The sequence below is a fragment of the Lissotriton vulgaris genome, chromosome 5, assembly GCF_964263255.1.
Source record: "Lissotriton vulgaris chromosome 5, aLisVul1.2, whole genome shotgun sequence".
Taxonomy (NCBI): Eukaryota; Metazoa; Chordata; class Amphibia; order Caudata; family Salamandridae; genus Lissotriton; species Lissotriton vulgaris.
The window spans coordinates 1230456431-1230477747 of NC_141693.1; the positions used below are offsets into that span (position 1 = coordinate 1230456431).

General features: G+C 48.3%; 1 protein-coding gene across 1 annotated transcript in view; it reads right to left on the bottom strand.

Moving 5' to 3' along the window:
* The window catches only part of IPO9 (importin 9), a 429396-nt gene that overhangs the window by 82850 nt on the left and 325229 nt on the right, over positions 1–21317 (bottom strand). Inside the window, exons 18-19 of the mRNA XM_086923071.1 lie at positions 13786–14061; positions 10302–10468 (exon numbers count right to left, since the gene is read on the bottom strand). Coding sequence (XP_086779197.1) covers positions 10302–10468; positions 13786–14061 — 443 coding nt within the window. The remainder of the gene's footprint in view (positions 1–10301; positions 10469–13785; positions 14062–21317) is intronic.

A 21317-nucleotide genomic window follows, 5' to 3' on the forward strand; every position in this document is an offset into this window, starting at 1 on the left:
CTTTTCCCATGAACATTTGGGGAAAAAATAAAGTCAAACATGAGTCCTATCACAGTGTCCATGCACCGGTGTCTCCCATCATGCTCCGCTGTACTTGTCTCCTCCTCTTTCTTCGCTGCTCGCAGCAAGTTAAGTTGGTTTTTTACTTCTCTCCAGGGTTTTGGGTTTCTGTGTGGTGCCTTTGGCCTTTGGACCGGGTGTCGATTTTCTGTCCTTTTCCACAGATTCCCTTGATTGGTCGCGGGACGCTTAGTGCGCTCCTTATGCGATTCTTGCCCAGTAGTGTGCGGTGTGGTGGCGCTACCACCAGGGGCCGGTGTCTCATCTGCTGAAGGGCCGCTCCCAGGGGCTTCTAGAGTGTTCTGGCGCGCTCCTGTCACCGGCAGACCCGTGCCTAGCCTCCCGGCTCCGACACCCTGCGGGGTCGCAATTAGGTTTCCCGTTTTCTCTGGACGCCCTTTGGGTTGTATTGTTTGACGAACACCCTTCGGGGTCGCAATTGTGCCGTTTCGGCGTGGGAACGCTTTGCCGGGGGGCGCCCCGAGACTCTGAGGGCTGCAGCGTTTCCAGGGCCTTGCCCGTTAATTGTGTGCCTTGGGCCACCCATATCGCTGGGACCCCCGAGACAGTAGAGTTCCCTGGGAAGGTTCATTTGGTCTTGCCTTCCGTTCCCGCTGCTGGAGCCTAATTTACCTCACGATGCAAGGGGACGCGGACCAGTATCATGAGGAAGACCCTCTGAACTACGTCCCGTTGGACGATGATTTCTACCAGGCAGTCGACGAATCTATCGCGCGGTGGACCAGGCAATGGTCCCCTTGGAGCAACGTCTTTCGGCGCGCCTGGACGAGGTCTATGCCAAGTTTGCCGCCTTGCTTCCGGCGCCGGCTCAGGCCTCCGGAGCGGATTCGTCCCCTCCCCCTCCTCCTCCCAAGAAGCCTTGCACTGAGGGAGTTGATTCGGCGGCTTTCGCTAGGGTGAAGAGCGCCTTCAAGGCCCTGGAGGACGCGCAGCCTCCTGCACCTCTTCCTTCGGAGGTTCCTCCGCTTTCTCCACCTGCTATGTCTCCTGACCAGCAGCACGACGATGACTCTCCGGACTCGGAGGAGGAGGCCTGTTCCTCCCGATCGTGGCTGCCTTCTCAGCCCTCATCCTCCGCGGGCCCGTCCGACATGCTGGACCCGGACAACATCGTCCACCCCAGGTCTTCTGAGTAGGCCCCGTGTGACAAGGTGGCCCAGTACGTCGCTAATAGGCTGAGGAAGCCGGTGGACAAGGACGCTAGGAGCCGCCTGAGCGCGGAGTGTCCCCGGCCCTCATTGGAGGGCAAGGTAGCCATGACCCCGGACATTGACCCGAAAATGGCGACCTTTCTCCAAAAATTTGTCAAGGATCCTAGGAAGGGGATCGACAGGTCGTGGCGCACGTGTCAGAACAAGCTTCTGGATGCTGTTGGTCCCATGACCAAGATTTTGGATATGGCGGAGGAGGCCAAGGTGTCGGGCGACGCGATCTCCCCGGAGGTTCTGTCCAACTGGGCCCAGAGGGCCATCATTTTCCTCGGCAACGCCAACTGCGCCCTCTCTACGGAACGGAGGCGCTCTCTGCTTATTAAGGTGGACCCCAAGCTGGGCGATCTCGCCTCGTCGGAGGCAGGTGCAGTGGCCCGGGGGGGTTGTTCGGGGACCCGTTCATCAAGGAACTGGGAAAGTTCGTGGCCACCTTTACGTCCTTGGATCGTGCCCAGTCGAATATTAAGAAGGTCTTTGCACCTCGTGTTTTTGACAAGGCCGGACGAGGCAGGGGCCGCTCGTTCGGCCGGGGCACCAGCTCGGATAGAGGTCAAGGCTCCGGACATGGCCAATATCAGGACAAGGCCAGGTTCAACAATTTCTACCCCACAAGAGGGCAGAAGTTCAGAGGATGTGGAGGTCAGCGTGGCCAACAGCAAGGCGGTGGTCGAGGTGAGTGTGCTGCCTTCCGCGAGCCTGAGAGTGGGGGGGCGACTGGCGCAGTTCTTTCCTGCATGGGCCTCCCTTACCATGCTTGGGTGCTGCAGACGGTTCAGGGCTTCCAAATGGAGTTCCATGGCCGTCCTTGCCAGCTACAACGTCCTCGCCCCATTACCTTATCCCAGCGGGATGCGGCTTTGGTGAGCGAAGAGGTCACGGCCCTCCTCCAAAAAGGGGCGGTTTGTTGCGCTTGCGAGCACCTCTCAGGTTTCATAAGCAATCTTTTCTTGGTAGACAAGGTCGATGGGGGCAGTCGCCCCGTGATAAATTTGAAAGAGTTCAACGAGTGGTTGGTGTATCGGCATTTCAAAATGGAGGGGATACATGTCTTGCGCGATGTCTTACGCCCGTCCGATTGGATGGTCAGGCTAGACTTGAAAGACGCCTACTTGACGGTTCCCATCTTTCCCCCTCACCGGCGTTTCCTCCAGTTCAGGTGGGACGAGCAGGTTTACGAGTTCACCACAGCGCTCTCCTCAGCGCCATGGTGCTTCACAAAGGTGTTGCGGCCGGTGGTGGAGGCCTTGCGAGCTCAGGGGGTCAGAATGATAGTGTACCTGGACGACATGCTGCTCATGGACCAGTGCCCCGAGAGGCTGCGGTCACAGTTGCAGTCTGCGGTCAACCTTTTACAAGGCCTAGGTTTCGTGATCAACGAGAAAAAGTCTCTTTTGGTTCCCGCGCAGTGCGCTACGTTTCTCGGCTTCACCATAGACTCGGTAGCATCCACTTTGAGTCTGCCGGCCAGGAAGATGGCAAGGATCAGGCACGAGTTGCGTCAAACTCTAGCGAAGCAGATGATTTCCTTGCGCCAACTGGCGAGGTTAGTGGGCCTGTTGTCATCTTCGATTCAGGCTATCTTCCCGGGACCCCTTTATTATCGCGCCATGCAGCGCTTGAAGGCGTTCCACCTACGGAAGGGGTTGACGTACTCTCAATTGATTCCCTTATCGGACGACGTGAGGGACGAAATGCAGTGGTGGCTCACGCACATGGAGGCCTGGAATGGCCGTGCGATTTTCGGTTCCGCCCCAGACAGTGATAGAGTCGGACGCCAGCCGTTCCGACTGGGGTGCCAGGTGCGGAGAATTCTCCACGGGCGGCGCCTGGTCTGCTCTCGAGCAGTCCTTGCATATCAACTGCTTGGAGTTGCTAGCGGGCTCCTTCGCAGTGCAATGTTGGACCAAGGACAGGGTACAATCTTGCGTCCTTCTCAGGATGGACAACGTGTCGGCGGTCCGTTACATCAACCACCTGGGTGGTACCAGGTCCAAGATGTTGGCGGACCTAGCCAGGGACTTCTGGCACTTGTCTGGACCACCAGGTATCGGTTACGGCGGAGTATTTGCCGGGTCGCCAGAACGAGGTGGCCGATTGGCACTCGAGGAATATCTTGGACGCCAGCGTTTGGAAGCTGGATCCTACCCGGTTTGCCAGGCTCTCGGACCGTTGGGGTCCATTCTCGGTGGATCTCTTCGCGTCCCGCCTGGACCACCAGCTCCCGCGGTATTTCAGCTGGCGCCCTGACCCTTTGGCGGAAGCGACGGATGCGTTCCTCCAGGACTGGTCGGGGGTACAGGGATATGCGTTCCCACCGTTCTCGATGATAACGCGCGTGTCAGCGTTGCTGCGCCGCCAGTCAGCGCAGGTAGTGATGATCACTCCGTGGTGGAGATCGCAAGTTTGGTTTCCGGTTCTACTGGAACTTTCCTGGGATTCTCACATCCTACTCCCCCAGTCTCCCCACATTCTGCTGAATCCGGAGGGAGCGCCCCACAGATTGGTCCTGGAAGGCTCGTTGCGCCTGATGGCGTGGAGGCTCTCCGGCGACGCTGGACGCTGCCTGGCCTTTCGAGAACAGCAGAGGACTTGCTCTCCAAGGCTTGGGCTGACAGCACGAGCAAGCACTACCGATCGGCTTGGCTCCGGTGGAGCCGTTGGTGTGTGCGACGGGGTTTGGATCCCGGGGGGCACCTGTAGTGCGTGTCTTGAATTTCCTGGCGGAACTGTCTGATCAGGGCCTGGCTTATCGGTCGATCAACACTTTCCGGTCAGCGGTGTCAGCGGGGCACGACCTGGTTCAGGGATCCCAGGTCGGCGAACACCCTTTGGTCTGCAGGCTCTTGAGAGGTATACGGCTTTCCTTACCGCCGGAACCTCGGTATTCCGCCCTGTGGGATGTGAACAGGGTGCTGAATTTGTTCCTTTCCTGGCAACCGAACAGGTTTTTATCTCGTAAGGAGTTGACAGCTAAGTTGTCCATGTTGTTGTGCCTGGTGTCCTGCAGGCGAGTCTCGGACGTGCGAGCGCTGGATATAACGGCCAAGGTTTTTTCTCCTGAGGGGGTTTCTTTTACCGTCAGCAGGCGGACCAAAACACATACTAGGGTCATTTCGTACCCGGCTTTTCAGGACTCCCTTAAGCTGTGCGTAGTACAGTGCCTCCGTGCTTATGAGGATATGACTGAGGATACTCGCCCTCCGGGTGAGCGGCAGCTGCTTATTGCCTTGCGTAAACCGTATAAAGCGGTTACTTCACCGACGATCGCCCGTTGGGTGCGTTGGATAATGCAGGAGGTGGGGATTGATACTAAGCAATTTGGGGCTCACTCTACGCGAGGAGCCATGGCATCTAAAGCTTTTGCCCTTGGGGCTCGATTGGAGGACCTGATGAGAGCGGCCGATTGGTCCTCGGACTCCACGTTCAAGAGGTTCTATTTCAAGCCAGTTATTGATGTGGCCAGATTGGTGGTCGATAATCTTTGAACTGGCATAATCCAAAGCCTCCGGTCCTGACATAGAATGCGAATTTGCCTAGCCTTGGTGCTGGTAAGTTCCAATTCTATTAAGGACTCGGAGGCGAGGATTATCCCTCCCAGTGACTTCATGGAAGTGGACCCTCCCCGTATGAAATGTAAGTAAAGCGTTTATGTTCCTTTTTGTAGGATGTGCGCTTGTTGCTCTGCGGTGTACTGCTCTTCCTTTTTACTGCTGACGTTCTATTGGAACGGAATGGATCTGATAGTGTGTTCTTTTGCAGGAGCCGATAATTCAAAACAAGATGCGTGAGTGGACTGATGTTAAGGCTTCGCGCGAAGAAAGAGGAGGAGACAAGTACAGCGGAGCATGATGGGAGACACCGGTGCATGGACACTGTGATAGGACTCATGTTTGACTTTATTTTTTCCCCAAATGTTCATGGGAAAAGTAGTTTGTGTTATTTTTTCTTGCTGCTGTAGAAAATAAGGCGATGAAAGAATGGCATAATCCTCGCCTCCGAGTCTTTAATATTTATTTATTTATTTTGAAAGTTTTATATAGCGCGGACAAGATCCTTGCAGATATCAGAGCGCTTTACAAAGAGAAGTACATGAGGGAGCATGGTTAGACAGATAAATCAATAGGTCAAATAGTACAAATAGGTGGCAACAAAGCCATACATGAGTACAAAATAGTACAAATTGGTGGCTACAAAGCCAAACATGTGAGTAATAAGACAGTTAATACAAATAATCAAAAGGGTCAAACATGTAGTATAGATCGGTGCAGATAGAATTGGAACTTACCAGCACCAAGGCTAGGCAAATTCGCATTCAATGTCACTTGCTGGGCAGATGGGCAATGGAAAATGAAGTCTTCTTGCTTGGCTTTTTTTAAAGATGGTTTAGCAGGAAACCTGTGATATCACTTCCGTGCATACGGGCAATGGGAAAACACAGCTGTGAGAAAGTGGCTCTATATATACTGGACAATAATGAAGTACAGTGTGTATAGAGTCCACAAACCCCAAAGGTATAACAGAGGTTAAAGGCAGGACTGACCTAACTCTCAAAAGTGGTAGCATGGTCGAGCAGTAAGGCAGTACCAGAGAGCAGTGCAAAGCATTTGTTGTACACACTCAGTCAGCAAAGGATTTCACACACTCAAAGACTGAACTCCAGACCAATAGTTTTTATATCCAAAGATATAGTTGTTTTCTTTTTAGAACCAACAGGCATAAAAATATACTTTGCTAGATATGAGAACTCTCATGCAATTCCTGTGCAAGGAAGCAATAAAGGTGGTGAACCCAATAGGTACAGGAGTTGCTGAAGGCAACTAAAGTCTAGACACACTTTAGCATTGAGCTCAATGGATGGTTACCATAAAAGTACAGTTGATTTCAGTACAGATTACTTTAGTAGTTCCAGGGCTAGATCCTAGATTCAAACCTAGGGTCGAAGCTGAAACCAGATTAGCAAAAACGTTTTAGTTACTGTGGTGAATTTTCATGAATATAAAGCGGTTTTAAAAGTTCACACTTAGAAACTTTTCAATGACAATCTGGCAATGTTATTCCACAGGAGAAAATTCAGGTTGCAGGTAAAGTATGATCGTGTTACTTTTGTAATCCAGTACTGGGTTTCTAGGGCCAGCACTGGGGTCTGAACTTCAAACAGGTAGGTAATTGCGTTTCAGTATTTCGTATGATTTTTAAAGAATATTTCAAGTTTTCAAAAGTAGGCACTTAAAAGAAATTTCATAGAAAAGCATACAATGGTTCCTATGGAGAAAATACAGATTACTAGTCAACCCGGTAAGGATTACTTTTGCGGTTCAGTACTAGGCCACTGTAAAGGACAATAAAGACCAAAATAACAATTACAATTTTGTCCATAATCATATTGCTTCTTTCAAAAGTGACATGTTTATGCTTTGCATGTGCCAATTACGATGAGGCTCTCACCCGATCAACCCGCCCTTCTCCTACCAGAATTGTAATTCAGTGCCCCCCTGAAGAAGGGCACTAAAATGCCCGAAATGCATTGGGTTTTACTTAATTAAAACACTGCCTGGATGAATTGTTGCATTGGTCGGGGTCCTTTTTAGGTACGGATGGTCACGATTGGAACATAAGAAGTCTGGAAAATGGCAAATTATTCCGAGTGTGGTTTGAAAAACATCACAGTTCAACGTGAAAGGAATGTTGAGGAAATGGTTGATTATGATTACAATGATGAAAATGGATTAATTTAAGAAAAGAATGCCTTGATGGCCTTCCTAGCTGTGCAACAGGCAGAGGCAGAGAGGACGCCTCATCTCTTAGAATTATCGTTTACCTGGTGTAATTTGGGCAAAGGCACTTTGCCATGTTGCACGCATCCTTTGATTACATGAAATAATTGGACTAACATTTAAAAACATAGGAGTGCATCCCGACCCCCACAAATACAGTACACGTGGATGTGTGCCATGTCAACTCTTGGTTTAGTTCTGTACTTAGGCACTCAGCCTGGCAAAGGCAGTGTGTGGGTGCCAGGGTACAGGCCCCTGAGAGTGGCACATTAAGTTTTAGGGAAGGAACACAGGCCTGGGTACCTGGTTGGCAGGAACCCAGGGCACACTCAGTCAAAGCACATCAGCAGTTCAGAAAAAAGTGGGGGCATACCAAGGCAAAAAGATGGCACTTTCTCATAGTCCTACTATCTTTTGAAAGTATTCAACAACAGCATCTTGTAGCTGAAAAGTATTTACATGCTTAACTTTACCAGGCTTGCTTGGTTCTAGAAAAAAAACAGTATATTTTTTATACAAAACAATTGGCCTAGAGTTCAGTTCTTGAGTGTGCGAATTCATTTGCTGACTGAGTGTGTACATCAAAAGCTGAACACTATCCTCTGATACTGCCTTACTGCTCTACCAAGCTACCACTTTGGAAAGTAATATTCTATCTAACTTTAACCGGTGCCAAACCTCTGGAGACCCTTGGATTCTAAACATACTGTACCTCACTTTGGTGCAGTATATATAGAGCCAGTTTATTACACAGGGTATGTCAGGCATCCTTGGGAACAGTTGGTAACACATCCGCCATTGCCACAAGGTGTGTGAAAAAGTCCAAGGAGGCCTGAGGTGTCGACGAATCGCAAGTCAAGGCTGGCTCTTGAATACCTATTTCCAAATTTTCCATCCGTTTGTCTTTGGTCAGGTGGAGTGGTGGGGAAAGATACGGGTCCAGGCAGCTGGATGATGTCTGTGCTACCAAGCTCTCCTGCAAGGGTGTTTTATCAGGACTTCTGGGTCTTCGGGAATTGGCCTGTGCTGCCCTGTAACTGGTCTGTTGACCGGCGGGCAAGATCATGGTTTCACCCAAGTGTCTACAAACACATCTACTAGGGCCTCACTGAAAGGAAGCAGAGGTTCCTGAGTGGTAGCAGCAGGGTTAAGACTCAGTATCTTGCAACAGTAGGGCAATATCTAGAACTTTAGCTACTTTCCTGATGACTGTTGAAAAGGCGGCGGACTCTTGAGTGGCCATAGGGTTAGGTGAGTTTAAGTCAATTTCAGAGGAGTTATCCATGCCACTGGCATCTGGCAGTCCTCAAAAACATTGCTCTCCTCATAAAATGCATCCCTTTTTTCACCTGACAATAGAATAACTAAAATAATGCAGTGGAGATCGTGGAAAGTCAAGCTTCTAAATCAGATTAAATTATTGGGTTGGGCATCTGTGTCAAGGCTACAGCCCTTGGCGTCTGTCTCAGTGCCGGGGAGGGTCTCGGACATTGCTTTGGGACTGAAGCAAGCAATGCTGTGCTCAAGGAAGGTTCTGAACTCGCGTTGCTGTCAATTGGCGCAGTGGGGGATGGATCAGCAGGCTAACAAGGTTGAGTGGAACAGCTGTTTCGAGGCCTTAAGGTACTAGAGACCTTGCACAACAGAGTGATGGGAGAGGCAGACCAAGGAGCCCATACTTCTGTGTTTTGTGCTTCTTTGACTTACCTGAACTCCTGGATTTCGATGTGGAGCAGTCTGGGGATTGGTCTCGAGAGAGGGAGCATGAACGCTCCCTTGACTAGGTTAGGGACCACTTTTGCAACTTCTTCAGGAGTTTGACAACGGCAAGCTTGGCGATGAAGTCTCGAATGGCCTGATGGTTAGTTGTAGTGCAACAAGAGCTTGACTTCATGTCATGTATGTAGCCGAGACACCACTGGCAGACTTCATGAGTGTTTGCCATAGACATCTGTCTGACATTCACGACAATGTTTAAACCCTGTTGATTTGGGGGCATATCTACATAGTGCAATGGATCACTATTTTTTAATATAATTTTTCTGGAAAAAATTGTCTTGAGGTAAAGATCTGTCAAGCGACAGCTGCTAGCTTCACATTCATGTTAGAAGATGCAGAAAGCAACTGACGTCTGCATGCAGAGGTTGTGATATTATAGTGGACACAACGTCACAGCCTGAGCCGATGGATTTAATGTGAAACCACAAAATACCAAGGGAATTGCTATAAAAGTTTCCAGATCCAGGCAGGAAAGTTCACAAGGTGAATTTGCAGTTAGGAGTCTCCATCAAAAAAGTCGAGACTCTAAAAAACAATAATCACAGACATTGCCACATTGGAGGAAGTGGAGGGTTGCAAGATGTAGCCAATCACTCTACCCAATAAGCTATGACAATGAAAACTGACATGAGCAACTCGGTGAACACCAGCATATGTTAGGTTATAACGTTGGAAGATTTGCTCCTAATGCCTAACAAAGCACCACCTTAGAGGAAATCCCATTTCCTAGAACTCTAGTCAAAGATTGCAGTCTAAGATTACTGAATCTGCACAATTGAAATTCCATTTATTAGAATGAACATGTGTCAAAAACCTTTTGTTAAGTCACTAAATCTCTGGGACCAGTCACCAGTTTTGGAATACAACCAGAGCTCCTACTGAAATCAGTGCTTGTTGCTTACTCTAGATAGCACAATACTACAAAATGAAAATTTCATAAAAGGCAAAGATAAGCAACCACAAAAACCACAGCTCTTGAGGTTTTACCATAAAATGGTAACCCAGGAAGTGCTGCAAGGGCACTCACATGTAACCCAAGATCAGGTATTGTGTATCTTTCATAAATGGTGAAAAAGAGGTTGAACCAGTGAAGAGGCGATCGGGAGGAGAACAAATGTGTGCATGGGTGTTCGGGCCTCGTTTCAAGTGATGGCCCATGAACAGGTCCTTTGCCTCTGGGAGGAGGCAAGGAAGCAGACAAGGAAGCAGGCAACAACTAAGCAGGTCTCATGATTGCTTAACGTGCGGGAGAAACAATGTGAAAGAGATTGGATCTTAAAGACTATGCTCAAAGAAAATGTTTAAGTTAATATTTCTCACAATTTAAGCCAACCATCCTTGAAGACACATTTATTTCATGAATTCAACTGCCATTTTCCATCACCCTAAGGTGACCGACGCACATGCAAAAGTGGAGTTTAAGAAAATAGAAGATATAGGTTAATACAAATCCCACCTGACTTTGTTTTCGTACTGTCCATAAAATAAATGCTGGCGATTCATCCACTCAGTCATTACAAACTCCAGGGCTGGCTTGCCTGTAGGTCCCGGAAGGCTGCACAGAAACTCCAGAAGTGGTTCCAGCTGAGAGTGAACCAGGTGAGCAAACACCATAATCAGAGACTAAGGACAGAAACAAACATTTTAATAGCCATATTTATACACTTAGAATTGCAGTTACTATTTTTAACAAAACACTTGCTTGCCTGTTACCCCTTGATGCAGGTGATTAACGGTTTTAAAGTGATTTTAATTTAGTGTTACGAGTCCATTTGTGCTTATACTGATATAGGTGAGTTTGCCTGTGTGAGGGGTACATACTGTTTGGCTTCATTTTGTGTATATTTTGCATTCTGCATGTCACTTATTCTATTTTTATTACTTGTCACATATTGAATTTTTATTAATTTGCTTCTGTATTATTACAACTCTGAAGAAGTTCATGATGGAGAACGAAATGTTGGCTTTGTTAATATGGATTTCAATGCGTCTATCAATACAAATGAACTATCATCCTTATTTATAAAGTTAACCTTCCGAACTCCACATCTACCTTGACACACAAGTATGTAGTCAGGCAGGCCCTGCGACACAGGCCCGGGAAAACTGATTCATGGGTGACAGGTGGGAGGGTGCATAGCTGGCAGGCAAACATGGAGACAGGAAACTTTTGATCTATTCCACAGATAGGCACAGGGACATTACAATGGTCAGGGAAGATTGCCCCCCAATAAAGTCCACATGGCCAGAAAGGGGTACGCACACTTTGGAAGACACCATAAAGTTAGATGCCACCTGAGTTAGGAAAACCTAGCCAATCATGACCTAACACACATAGTGATCACTCGCTTCCCATTCTGGACATCTGGACACATTCATGACTGGCTACACTGTGTCCACACGAGGTCGAGACCCACCAGCAGTAACCATTTGACCATTGATTTATGACTAAGGTAGCAACAAACCTTCCTCGTCATATATGGTATGCCAAAAATTATGTCTTGTAGAATTGTATACAAGATGCACACAAATCAATGTATATGGACAGTCGTCAGAACCCATTCATATAACTGTTCTCCTAGATGCATTGTTTAACTAAACACACTGTTCCTGTTTAGCCAATCTCCTCTTGTCTTTTTTCTAAGGAATTCGACCCAGAGCAACATTTTGGCAAGCCAGCCAGCCAGGAGTGATTGGGACATCGTACCAGACTGCAGCAGAAGGAAGGTGACCACGCCCGGATGGATTCTCATTTGCGCAACAAAGGTGGGCAGACACATTCATTGATTGAAAGCGCTGATGAAACTTCGGGCGAAGGTCCATCCTGAAGCAGCCACCACAGAGGGTAACAGACCACATCCAAACAAGAAACATTGTCTTTTTAAACATTTGGTGAATGGCAAAATAGGGAGAAGAGTAAAAAGATGACCTGAGCACCCTGCAACTGACAGGGTCTGGCATATTTCCTATTTTATATGTCCCAACTGTATCAGTCAAAAGGTGGCCTTGGAGATGATCCAGAGGAAATCATCTTTCTTCTAAAGCAAGCTAGGAAAGCTGAATATTTATTTATATAGCCCTTTATGGCTCACAGGACGTTATGTTTGTTACACAGATATCCTGTAAGGGCGGAGTTGGCACCTCAAATCTATATTGTGCTAAAATGAAGTTCATGCAGGTTTTGCTCTAACATATTTCTTTTTCGCCCTGTGTTACAATGCTACTACGTAAGCAGTCTTGTCATGTTTTGTTTTAATACTCGTATGAACTTTTTTTGGTAAGAAATTGCCAGCGCTGCGCTCATAGTACGAAAAAATTTAAAAGTGCACTCCGTACGAATTCCCCCCAAGATTCGACAAACCAAGCTAAGAAAACATCATTTTAATTGTATTTGCCAAATTACAAATATTGCCATGGATCCCCACTAAAGCACATGGAAACTAGGTTCCCTACACAGATAAAAAGGTTAAGATTTGACAAGAGTGGCATTTACACACAAAGGAACACACATGTCCCAAGCCTATAGAGGGAACATTTGACAAAAAAGATAAACGAGCACACTAAAACACATGCAAACCAGATTATAAAAACCAGATATACAGGTCAAAAGAGAGACCATTAAAATTATGTGCCATCTTCAAAGAGATCAAAAATGAGAACCCTGCAATGCTGTTAGCCAATAAATCATCGGCACCTCCCCGACCTTACGCAGGGATGGACAGGCCCACACCCACTCTCGCTGTATTAAGTTACTCTAACCCAGAAGTGATAGAAGCAGACGAGCCTCCCACCGAAAGGTCAGTCAGATCTAAGCCCAAGTGAACCAAAACCCTGCGAGCCCAGACACCTCAAGCATAGCCTAAGTTCCTAAGGAAGGTCCCCAAAATCTCGACACCCTATTCATCACACATGGCACCTCAAAAGCAGGTAAGATACACATTCCCACAGGGTCAACCGGGAGTAAGCGGGTGTCAGGGAAGTTTGTGGTGGTTCTCGACAGTGAACCAGCGAGCATGGGAAAGGAAGGGAGCTCCAGTCCTCCGGGAACAGATGACGAGGGTGGGGGGGCTACAGGTTTGTCCAGGTAGTTGAGGAGGAAACAGAGGGGGAACTTGAAAGCATAGCCAGGTCAACGAAAATAGCGCCCTGGTTCAGAGCAAGAAAGAAAGGCCAGATGGGGCTAGGGGTGGTGGGCACATATAATCAGGAATGGATCTATAAATATTTTGGATGTAAAATGTACAATGAGGCAGAGCTGTATCCTAGGACTACCACTTATTTCGTACGTCTTAGAAATCTGAAGCTGGCATTCGTGAGGTGAGCGTTGTGGACACACAGAACCTAACTACATTTGTGCCCTATTTACGAACCATGGGACGATAAGACAGCTGAGCTGGTCCCATTGAGATTCATACCTGTGATCTGCTGAGGTCGCATTTGGACCATTGCAGCATTAGCCAAGTGAATAAAATCACGTAAGGCTAAACATGCTATAAGAGGCACGAAAAGGAAAAGTTAATACTGTTTATCTGTAATTTTTCCAGTACAGCTCCCCATCTAATCCTGATTTCATTTTATGTGATAGGCCAGCAAGAATTCTCTCACCTTGCACCCATGCCCCAGTACACAGGTTTACAGCTCTAGAGGATTAGCGAACACTCATTATCACAATCTCTGAACCGGTTATACCATCATGACACCTTGCTTCCACCCTTGACCAGGATGCTCACTAAATGGCTGCATGGAACCCTGCCTTCGAGCTCCATGAAATACATGCAGAACTTTTACTTAAACACCTGTAAAGCATTATGTGACAGATTATTTTGTGCCGACAAATCCATTAGCTCTTTGTTGGACCTATTGGGTTCTTCCTATTATAGATCTGAATCTATAACACCTCGCCATAGATATTTCAGTCCAAGAAAACCAGTACAGTGTACCTGCATAACGCTGAGTGTCTCTGCTTGCTGCATTTTGCTGAGGATGGCTCTGAGAATCTGATCCAGATTGTCCCCAAGCTCCTGCCCCGCTTTGGAAATCAGAGTGGAAACCAGCCTGCCGACGAAAGCTGCAGTGAACTCGGATGTTCGGGGATCCAGCAGCTGACTCACCACCTGCATGACATACCAGAGCCCATTGTGGCCCTGCTCATCATGCCACTGGGCAATCTGCTCCAAAGCTACAGAGACGTAGGCCCGCAAACATTCCCCGCCATTCTGGAAGAAACACGACAAGCACCATTAGATCACACAATAGGACCATTGTACATTATAGTTTGGTTTCATAATGCACCAGTAGTGTACCTTGTTGCAGTTGCATACATCAATGTAGATGAAAAGTTTGGCTGGTCCAGTCTTTCCCCTAAACTCTAGAGGCCATTACCTCAAAGCCCTGAAGACTACACTAGCCCACTTGTGACTGCCAGTATGAATTAAGAGTTGAATGGAAGGTTCTTTATTTCCACCAGACATTCACTAATAGTTAAGTCACTGCTGCTTTGCAGAAGTGCAGCAGCCGTAGATCCTTGGAAAGAAGTGACACTGACCTGTATTTGAGGAATTCTGCATATTTGATTTCACTTGTACTAAAATAATAAATGTGATTTAACACAAGGTAACAGAAATACAGGATACCCCCACAAAAAAGCATTCAAATTCAATGAACAAAATAATTTTTAAGCATTGTTCTAACATACCACATATTTGTATTAATTTTGACATTACTTGCATCACTTATTAGACCAATCAAGGACTTCATATTACAGAAGAAATTTGGAGAGCTCTAAAAAGACCAATGCTTTAAATTCAGTATTAGGATTGCTTCACAATGTTTCAGAATATTAAACTAGCATTAAGTGCACATTAAAGCAGAGCAGCATGTTTACTGTTTACTTATCACTTTACAATAGATAAAACTGAACTGTGAAGCATCATGCTCAAAAGTTGTTTGATTATAGAAAAAAAGAATTTGATTTAAAGTGACCAGAAAGCACATTTCACAAATATGTCCTGGTGCACATCAGGTGTAATTCTGAATGGCCAGTAAGGATATGCAGATTAAGTAGGCCAGGCGGCAAATAAATCAAGCAAGCCAAGACGTTGCTTACCTTGATTCACTTGTGCTCTATGCACTGAAAATTAGGTATGCAATACCTAAGCATGACGTAAAGAATGAGTACCTCAAAGGAAATGGATCTCAGAAGTGAACTTTAAACCTGGAAGTTCAGCAGAACCAAATTTGCTAAAGGCTATTCCTGTTGACCAGAATCAACATAGTAACTGGTGAAAGTATGGACCGGCAAGCCCAAGTGGATGTCTGACAAATGTCAGAAACAGAGATACTATGAGCCAGGGCTGCAGTTGCTGCTCTTGTGCTGTAGGAATGCGTCCTAGGGCCCAGGGGTGCTTTTTGACCAAGGCTTAACAGGGTTTGATGCAAAAGAAACTTCTTCACACTCAGGTTGTTTCTTAACTATCTTTCCTTTCTTCATTAGGAGTAAAAAAATAAAATGGGAGAGCAAAGCCTTCCCAAACAATTTGAAAGACCCATTTGCCCAATGTGATAGAGTTCCCGTGGAGTAGATAATGCTGGATGTGGCCCAATATAGGCTGTAAATAGCTGTGAAGGGGAAACCAAAGTGGCTTTGCAGCCCCAGACGAGGAGGAGGAGTACTGCTACTAGTGAGTTCTCCTACTACTTAGTCCTGCCCCCGACTCCAAGAAAGGGCCAAACTGATTGAGAGGGCTGCTTCTGATGATAGGCAAGGTTGTGAATAACCTTGGATCTTTTTATACTAATGGTGGAGCTAACAGGCGAGAGAAAGCAACCCAAAGGAACAAGTGATAGCTCTGCTAGGGCAGAATCTGCCTCCCCACAAAATTGTGCCTCAAGGTATTCCCAAAATCAAAGCTTTAAAATCACTGAAAAAGCCAGTGAACACACATCTAAGAATCGATTTTGATAACAGCAGTGCCCATAGTCCAGGCCACACAAACCGCAGCATCGAACCCAGACCGAGATAATTTGCTACTTTCTAGTCATACTGTATTGTCCATACAATAAATTTGAAAAGTCAAGGCTTGCTCTTGTCCCAAAAACAAGTGTGCAGCGGACCAAAAGTTCAACCCTATTTATGGGTGGAGCAGAAAGCTAGCCAATGAAAGAACTCTTTTGCCCAGTGTCTATTTTCTTTGATATTCTATGTGGCGAAGTAGTTAAAAAATAATTGAGATAAAGTTTGTTCATTGATGCCATAACTATAAGGCTCTCTAGAAAAGGTTGCCGCATCAGGAAAGCAGGATCATCTAGGGCAGATTTATACCATCGGGCGACCCTGGTGGTACAGAGCAAGACCTGAATCAGGCTGTCAAAAGGATCAGTCAAGACTTCACTGAATGAAATGAATTTCCTAGAGTTCCAAGGTATGAGTGAGTTGTAGAAGTTGGTGAATGTCCTTGTGCACTGACTCACAGGACATTCAAGCCTAGAAGTACCAATGTCCGCCTGCTTCTAGCCCCAATAAGTAGTTTTGCAGATGCAAAAATCTTAATGTGAATACATTCTTTTGAAAGGGTAAAACCAACTTGCATCTTTAAGCCCCACTTGCATGCAAAATAGCTTTAAGAATAGGACCCATAACATTTTGACTCTTAAAAGACCTTGTGTAAAATGTAAGCCAGACATTGAGCTAGAACTTGAAGAATAATGTCAAACAGAAGAACTCCAGCACAGTGACATGAAGTGATTTGCCCTAGAATTACACAGTGTGCTGAAGTGGAAAAGGTCAGACTGATTGTTTTCGTTGATCCTCAGTTGACAGCCTAGCTATGGACTGTTAATATAATCAGGTTTTTTTTTTTTACATTAATACTTGTGAAATTTATTGAATACTTAAAAGTAAATTTGCCAGGGCACTTCACAAAATTTTCAGAAACTTAAGTAAGAAGTAGAGGAGCGGTACAGTTAGAACAATGCCATATCTCAAACTCATCTGTAATCAGACTTGCGGCATAACATAAGCACAGGAATATTCACAGCCCTATTGTGATTAAAGCGTTGCTGTTATCAATCAAATGCTTGACAAAAACAGAATCCTGGTATGTTCAGCATGCAGTATAATCAGAAATATGTCACAATCATTTTTGCTACTCTCCACTCCCTGACATTACCAGAAATGTATCAGAGCTATTGATATGGCATACATTGAATATCCCTGCATGCCATCAAATGGGACAAGTGGATTTATAAACCATTTCGTCCTTTGGCCAAGTACATATTTTATAATTCCACATCTCTGGTGAGGAGTTTAAGAAAAGCCTGTGAACAATGAATTTAGCAAGTAAAAAACAATATAATAAATCTGAACAGCTGAATGGCCCAATGTCGACAAATCTATAACATGTTTGTGTATTGGAAGGATTGAAAGATGTTCTGGGACTTTGATAACCAGTTACACATCAGTATTAACACAGCCATTCTGTGTATAGTGAACCTTGCAGATTGAGAATACTATATGCCCCTCCTCTGTCATGTGAACATGCCTTCTGCAGCTTTGAAGAGTTTATGGAGGCTAATGAGTTCATTATTATAAACCCATTATTCATTTTTTTTTGTTTTAAATATATTTTTATTGCAGGAATCAGTAAATCGTTACATAATCGACCAGCATTATAGCACAAGCAAAATCAATGAGACACAACCCTCCGTCCCCCCGCCGTAAGTTTCTTACACAGCCATTCAGCCCACAACCCTGGGGTCGGGCGGCGAAATTCAATGGGGGCTCAGAAGGATGTCGAAGCTGGTCCGGATGATCCACTGTTCGTCATCTGCTTTTCCAAACAAGCCTATAAACCCAAAAAGAAAAACCCCACCCTCAAAAACACTACAAACCAAAGAAAACCCTACCCAACCCCACCATCAGCGCACGGTAACAACCGCAACAGGATCTGCCAAGGGACCCATGGGGAAAACAACAGTTCTGAAAAGTGCAAACATTTATCGGGACATGGGGCGAGCTGCTTCCTCATCTTCAGAGTCGCTGGGGGCGCAATAATCCCTGAGGGCCTACACTAACGTCTCCCACTCCAGCGCTGCCTCCTGCGCCTTCTCATTACGCTGCCTCCAAGCTAGCTGGTATCTCAACGTGCTCTCCCCCGCCGCCCACTTCAAAAGTTCGCTGTGCCACCGGCTTCCTGTCGGACCAACTCGTGCCTTCCAGTTCCTGGTCACCTCTCGTTTAGCCAGGAGTAGCCCTAAATCGATGAACTTGCTGGATATTTTATTCTTGGGGGTATGAGGGAACCAGTGTAGGAGTCCCACCGCCGCGTCAAACGATAAGGATCTCCCCGTCACTTCCTCCAGGGCCTTCCCCACTTCTACCCAATAGGATGACAATCTCGGGCAGGCCCACAGCATGTGGAGAAGGTCCGCCTCCTGGGCCGGGCACCTGGGGCAGTCCGCCGAATTCGTAGCGAAATATCGCCGGATTTTCACCGGGGTCAGATATGCTCTATGGAGCACGTAATAGTGGACCAGTTGAAAGCGGGCGTGGCGTGTGCCCTTCCAGGCTCGCCGCACCAGCTGGGACCAGGTCGTCTCCGGGATCTCCTTGCCAATGTCCTCCTCCCAACGGTTTCTCAGAGTAGTGAGGGGAGCCAGCCCCTCGTTGATCAGTCTGCCGTAAAGGCAAGTGACCGCCTTCACCGTGCCCGCAGACATCATCACATATTGGCACACCGGAGATAAAGTGGGTTCCTCCTGCACGCGTCTCCAGTGCGCCTGGATCGCTCGGACAAGGGCCGAGTGCAGCAGAAAGTCGCCGCGGGGGATCTCGAAGCGATCAATGAGCTCCTGAAAGGGCAAGAGCGTCCCGTCCTCGTATAGGTCCCCCACAAGCTGTAAGCCGGCGTCCTCCCAGTTCGCCAACCGTGACCAATCGCCACCATGGGGCAAAGCCGTCAGCATGCCCAGAGGTATTTCGGGCGCATACGGTGTTCTCAGGTGGCCCCGGGCGTGAGCTCGGTTCCAACACAGGCGAACGGTCCGCTCCATCGACAGGTCCTGCAAGGCCAGACGTTGTCGCAGCGCTATGAAGGAGAGAACATGCCTGGCCATACCCGTTCACCTTCTGTCTTCCGGGCCCCGGAATTCCCGGGCGATCTCCTGGGTGAAGGTCTGGAGCTGCGCCGCTAAATAATACTTTTCAAAGTCCGGCACCGCAAGCCCACCTTCATCCTTCGGCCTCATCAGGGTCTTGAGGGCCACCCGCCGGCGGCCCGAGCCCCAGAGGAATCCGACTATCATGGACCGTAATAGTCGAAACGTAGCCGGCGGGACCCAGATCGGGAGTGTCCGGAAATAATATAACAACCGGGGAAGCGCCACCATTTTAAGCAAAGCGATCCGCCCTGCAACCGAGAGCGGTAGTGTGGCCCAGAAGTCCATACAGCCTCGAAGTGCTCGAGTGCCACGGGCAATGTTCCCATCCAGGAGGTCAGATGGCTCATGATAGACGTACACCCCCAGGTACTTAAAGCAGTCGGGTTCCCATCTAATCTCCCTACTTAGAGTAGGGGTAGGAGTGCCCCTGCGAACCGGGAAAAGACAGGTCTTAGTCCAATTCACCCGGAGGCCCGAGACCTCCCCAAACTCCGTGAGCGCCGCCGCACCATGCAGGGCGGCGAGCGGGTCCTCTAGGAAGAGCAGCAGGTCGTCTGCATACAGCGAAATGTAGTGCGGGCCCGAAGGAGTCCATAGGCCCGTATAATGGGCACCCGACCGGAGATGCAGCGCAAGGGGCTCCACCGCCAGCGCAAAGAGAAGTGGGGATAACGAACATCCCTGCCTCGTGCCCCGTTCCACCGGATATTGTGAGGAAATCATCGGTCCCGCCCGTACTCTGGCCGATGCAGAGGCATACAGGACCGTGGTCCATCTGATGAAGCCCTCACCGAGGCCGAACCTCCGTAGCACAGTGCAAAGGTAGTCCCATTCCAGGCTATCAAAAGCCTTCTCTAGGTCTACCGACAAGACAACCGGGCACGGGGCGTCCACAAGCGGCTCCCCTAGCAAGCGGAACAACCTGCGAATGTTCATGGTCGTGTTACGCCTGGGGATAAAGCCAGCCTGGCCCTCATGCACCAGGGAGCTCATGTGTCCCAGCAGCCTCGAGGCCAAGATGCTGCTCAGTATTTTATAGTCAACCGTCAGCATTGATAAGGGACGGTAAGACCCCGGGTCGGATGAGTCCCTTCCGGGCTTGAGGAGTGGAACCACCAACGCCTCGCACATTGAGCCCGGGAGTCGCCCGAGCCTCTTCGCCTCCCTGTATACTATCAATAACCTAGGGGCTAGGAGGTCAGCATAAGCTGCATAGAACTCCACAGGAAGGCCGTCCAGGCCCGGGGTCTTATTCCTCGCCATCTTTTTAATGGCGCTACGGATCTCTCCCAGTTCTATGTCGGACCCCAGGGCTTTCGCCACGTCCTGCTCCACTGTTCGGAGCTCCAGAGGCCGTAGATAATTATCAAGCAGGTCAGGGTCTCGGGCAGAGCGACTGCGATACAAACGTTCGTAATATTGCCGGTAGCAGCTCAGAATCTCAGGCTGAGTGTACACCTCGGTTCCGTCTGCCTTGCGCATGGATGTCGTCAATGAGGACTGCCGCGTAGGGTTGGCCAGCCATGCCAGCAACGCGCTCGACCTATCCCCCTCTGCGATGGACCGAACCGTATAGGCCTTGTAGTCAAAACAACGAAGCCGTTCGACCTCCGCCGCCACCGCCTCCTTCGCCTCCGCCGTGCGTACCTGTAATTCAGGGCGCCCGGGGCGGCGAATTTCCAGCTCGCGGAGTTTCCGGTCCGCCGCATCTAGGTCGGCGAGGATAATTCGCCTCATGCCGACCTTTTTAGAAATACAGTATCCCCTCACCACCACCTTAAAAGCGTCCCACTCTAACGCTCTCGAGCTCCCGGTGCCGCCGTTGGACGCAAAGTACTCTGAGATCTTATCACCTAGGTCCGCCCTGAAAACACTGTCCTCGAGGATCTCGGGCCGTAATTTCCAGGTGGGCACCGCAGGCGCCCCGGGAAACCAACGAAGGTCCAGCAGGAGGGGGTTGTGGTCCGATATCGTCCTGGTCAAATATTCAGATCGGACCGCTGCCGAAACCAGATCGGGCGAGCCAAGAAATCCGTCCAGTCTAACGTGCAACTCATGGAGGCTCGAAAAGTAGGAATAGTCCCTAGACGTGGGGTGTTGCGCCCTCCAGATATCCGTTAGACCCCAGTGAGTCTGCCAGTCCCTACGCCCCTTAGCTATGCGACGAACCGGAGAATCGGGAAGGGGTGGATGCGAGCGGTCAGCATCTACATCCACCACTGAGTTGAAATCTCCACCGAGCAGGAGGGGCCCGGAGAAGAAGTGGGCCAACGAGCCCGACAACCTGGAAAGGAAGGCAGTCTGGTCTATATTA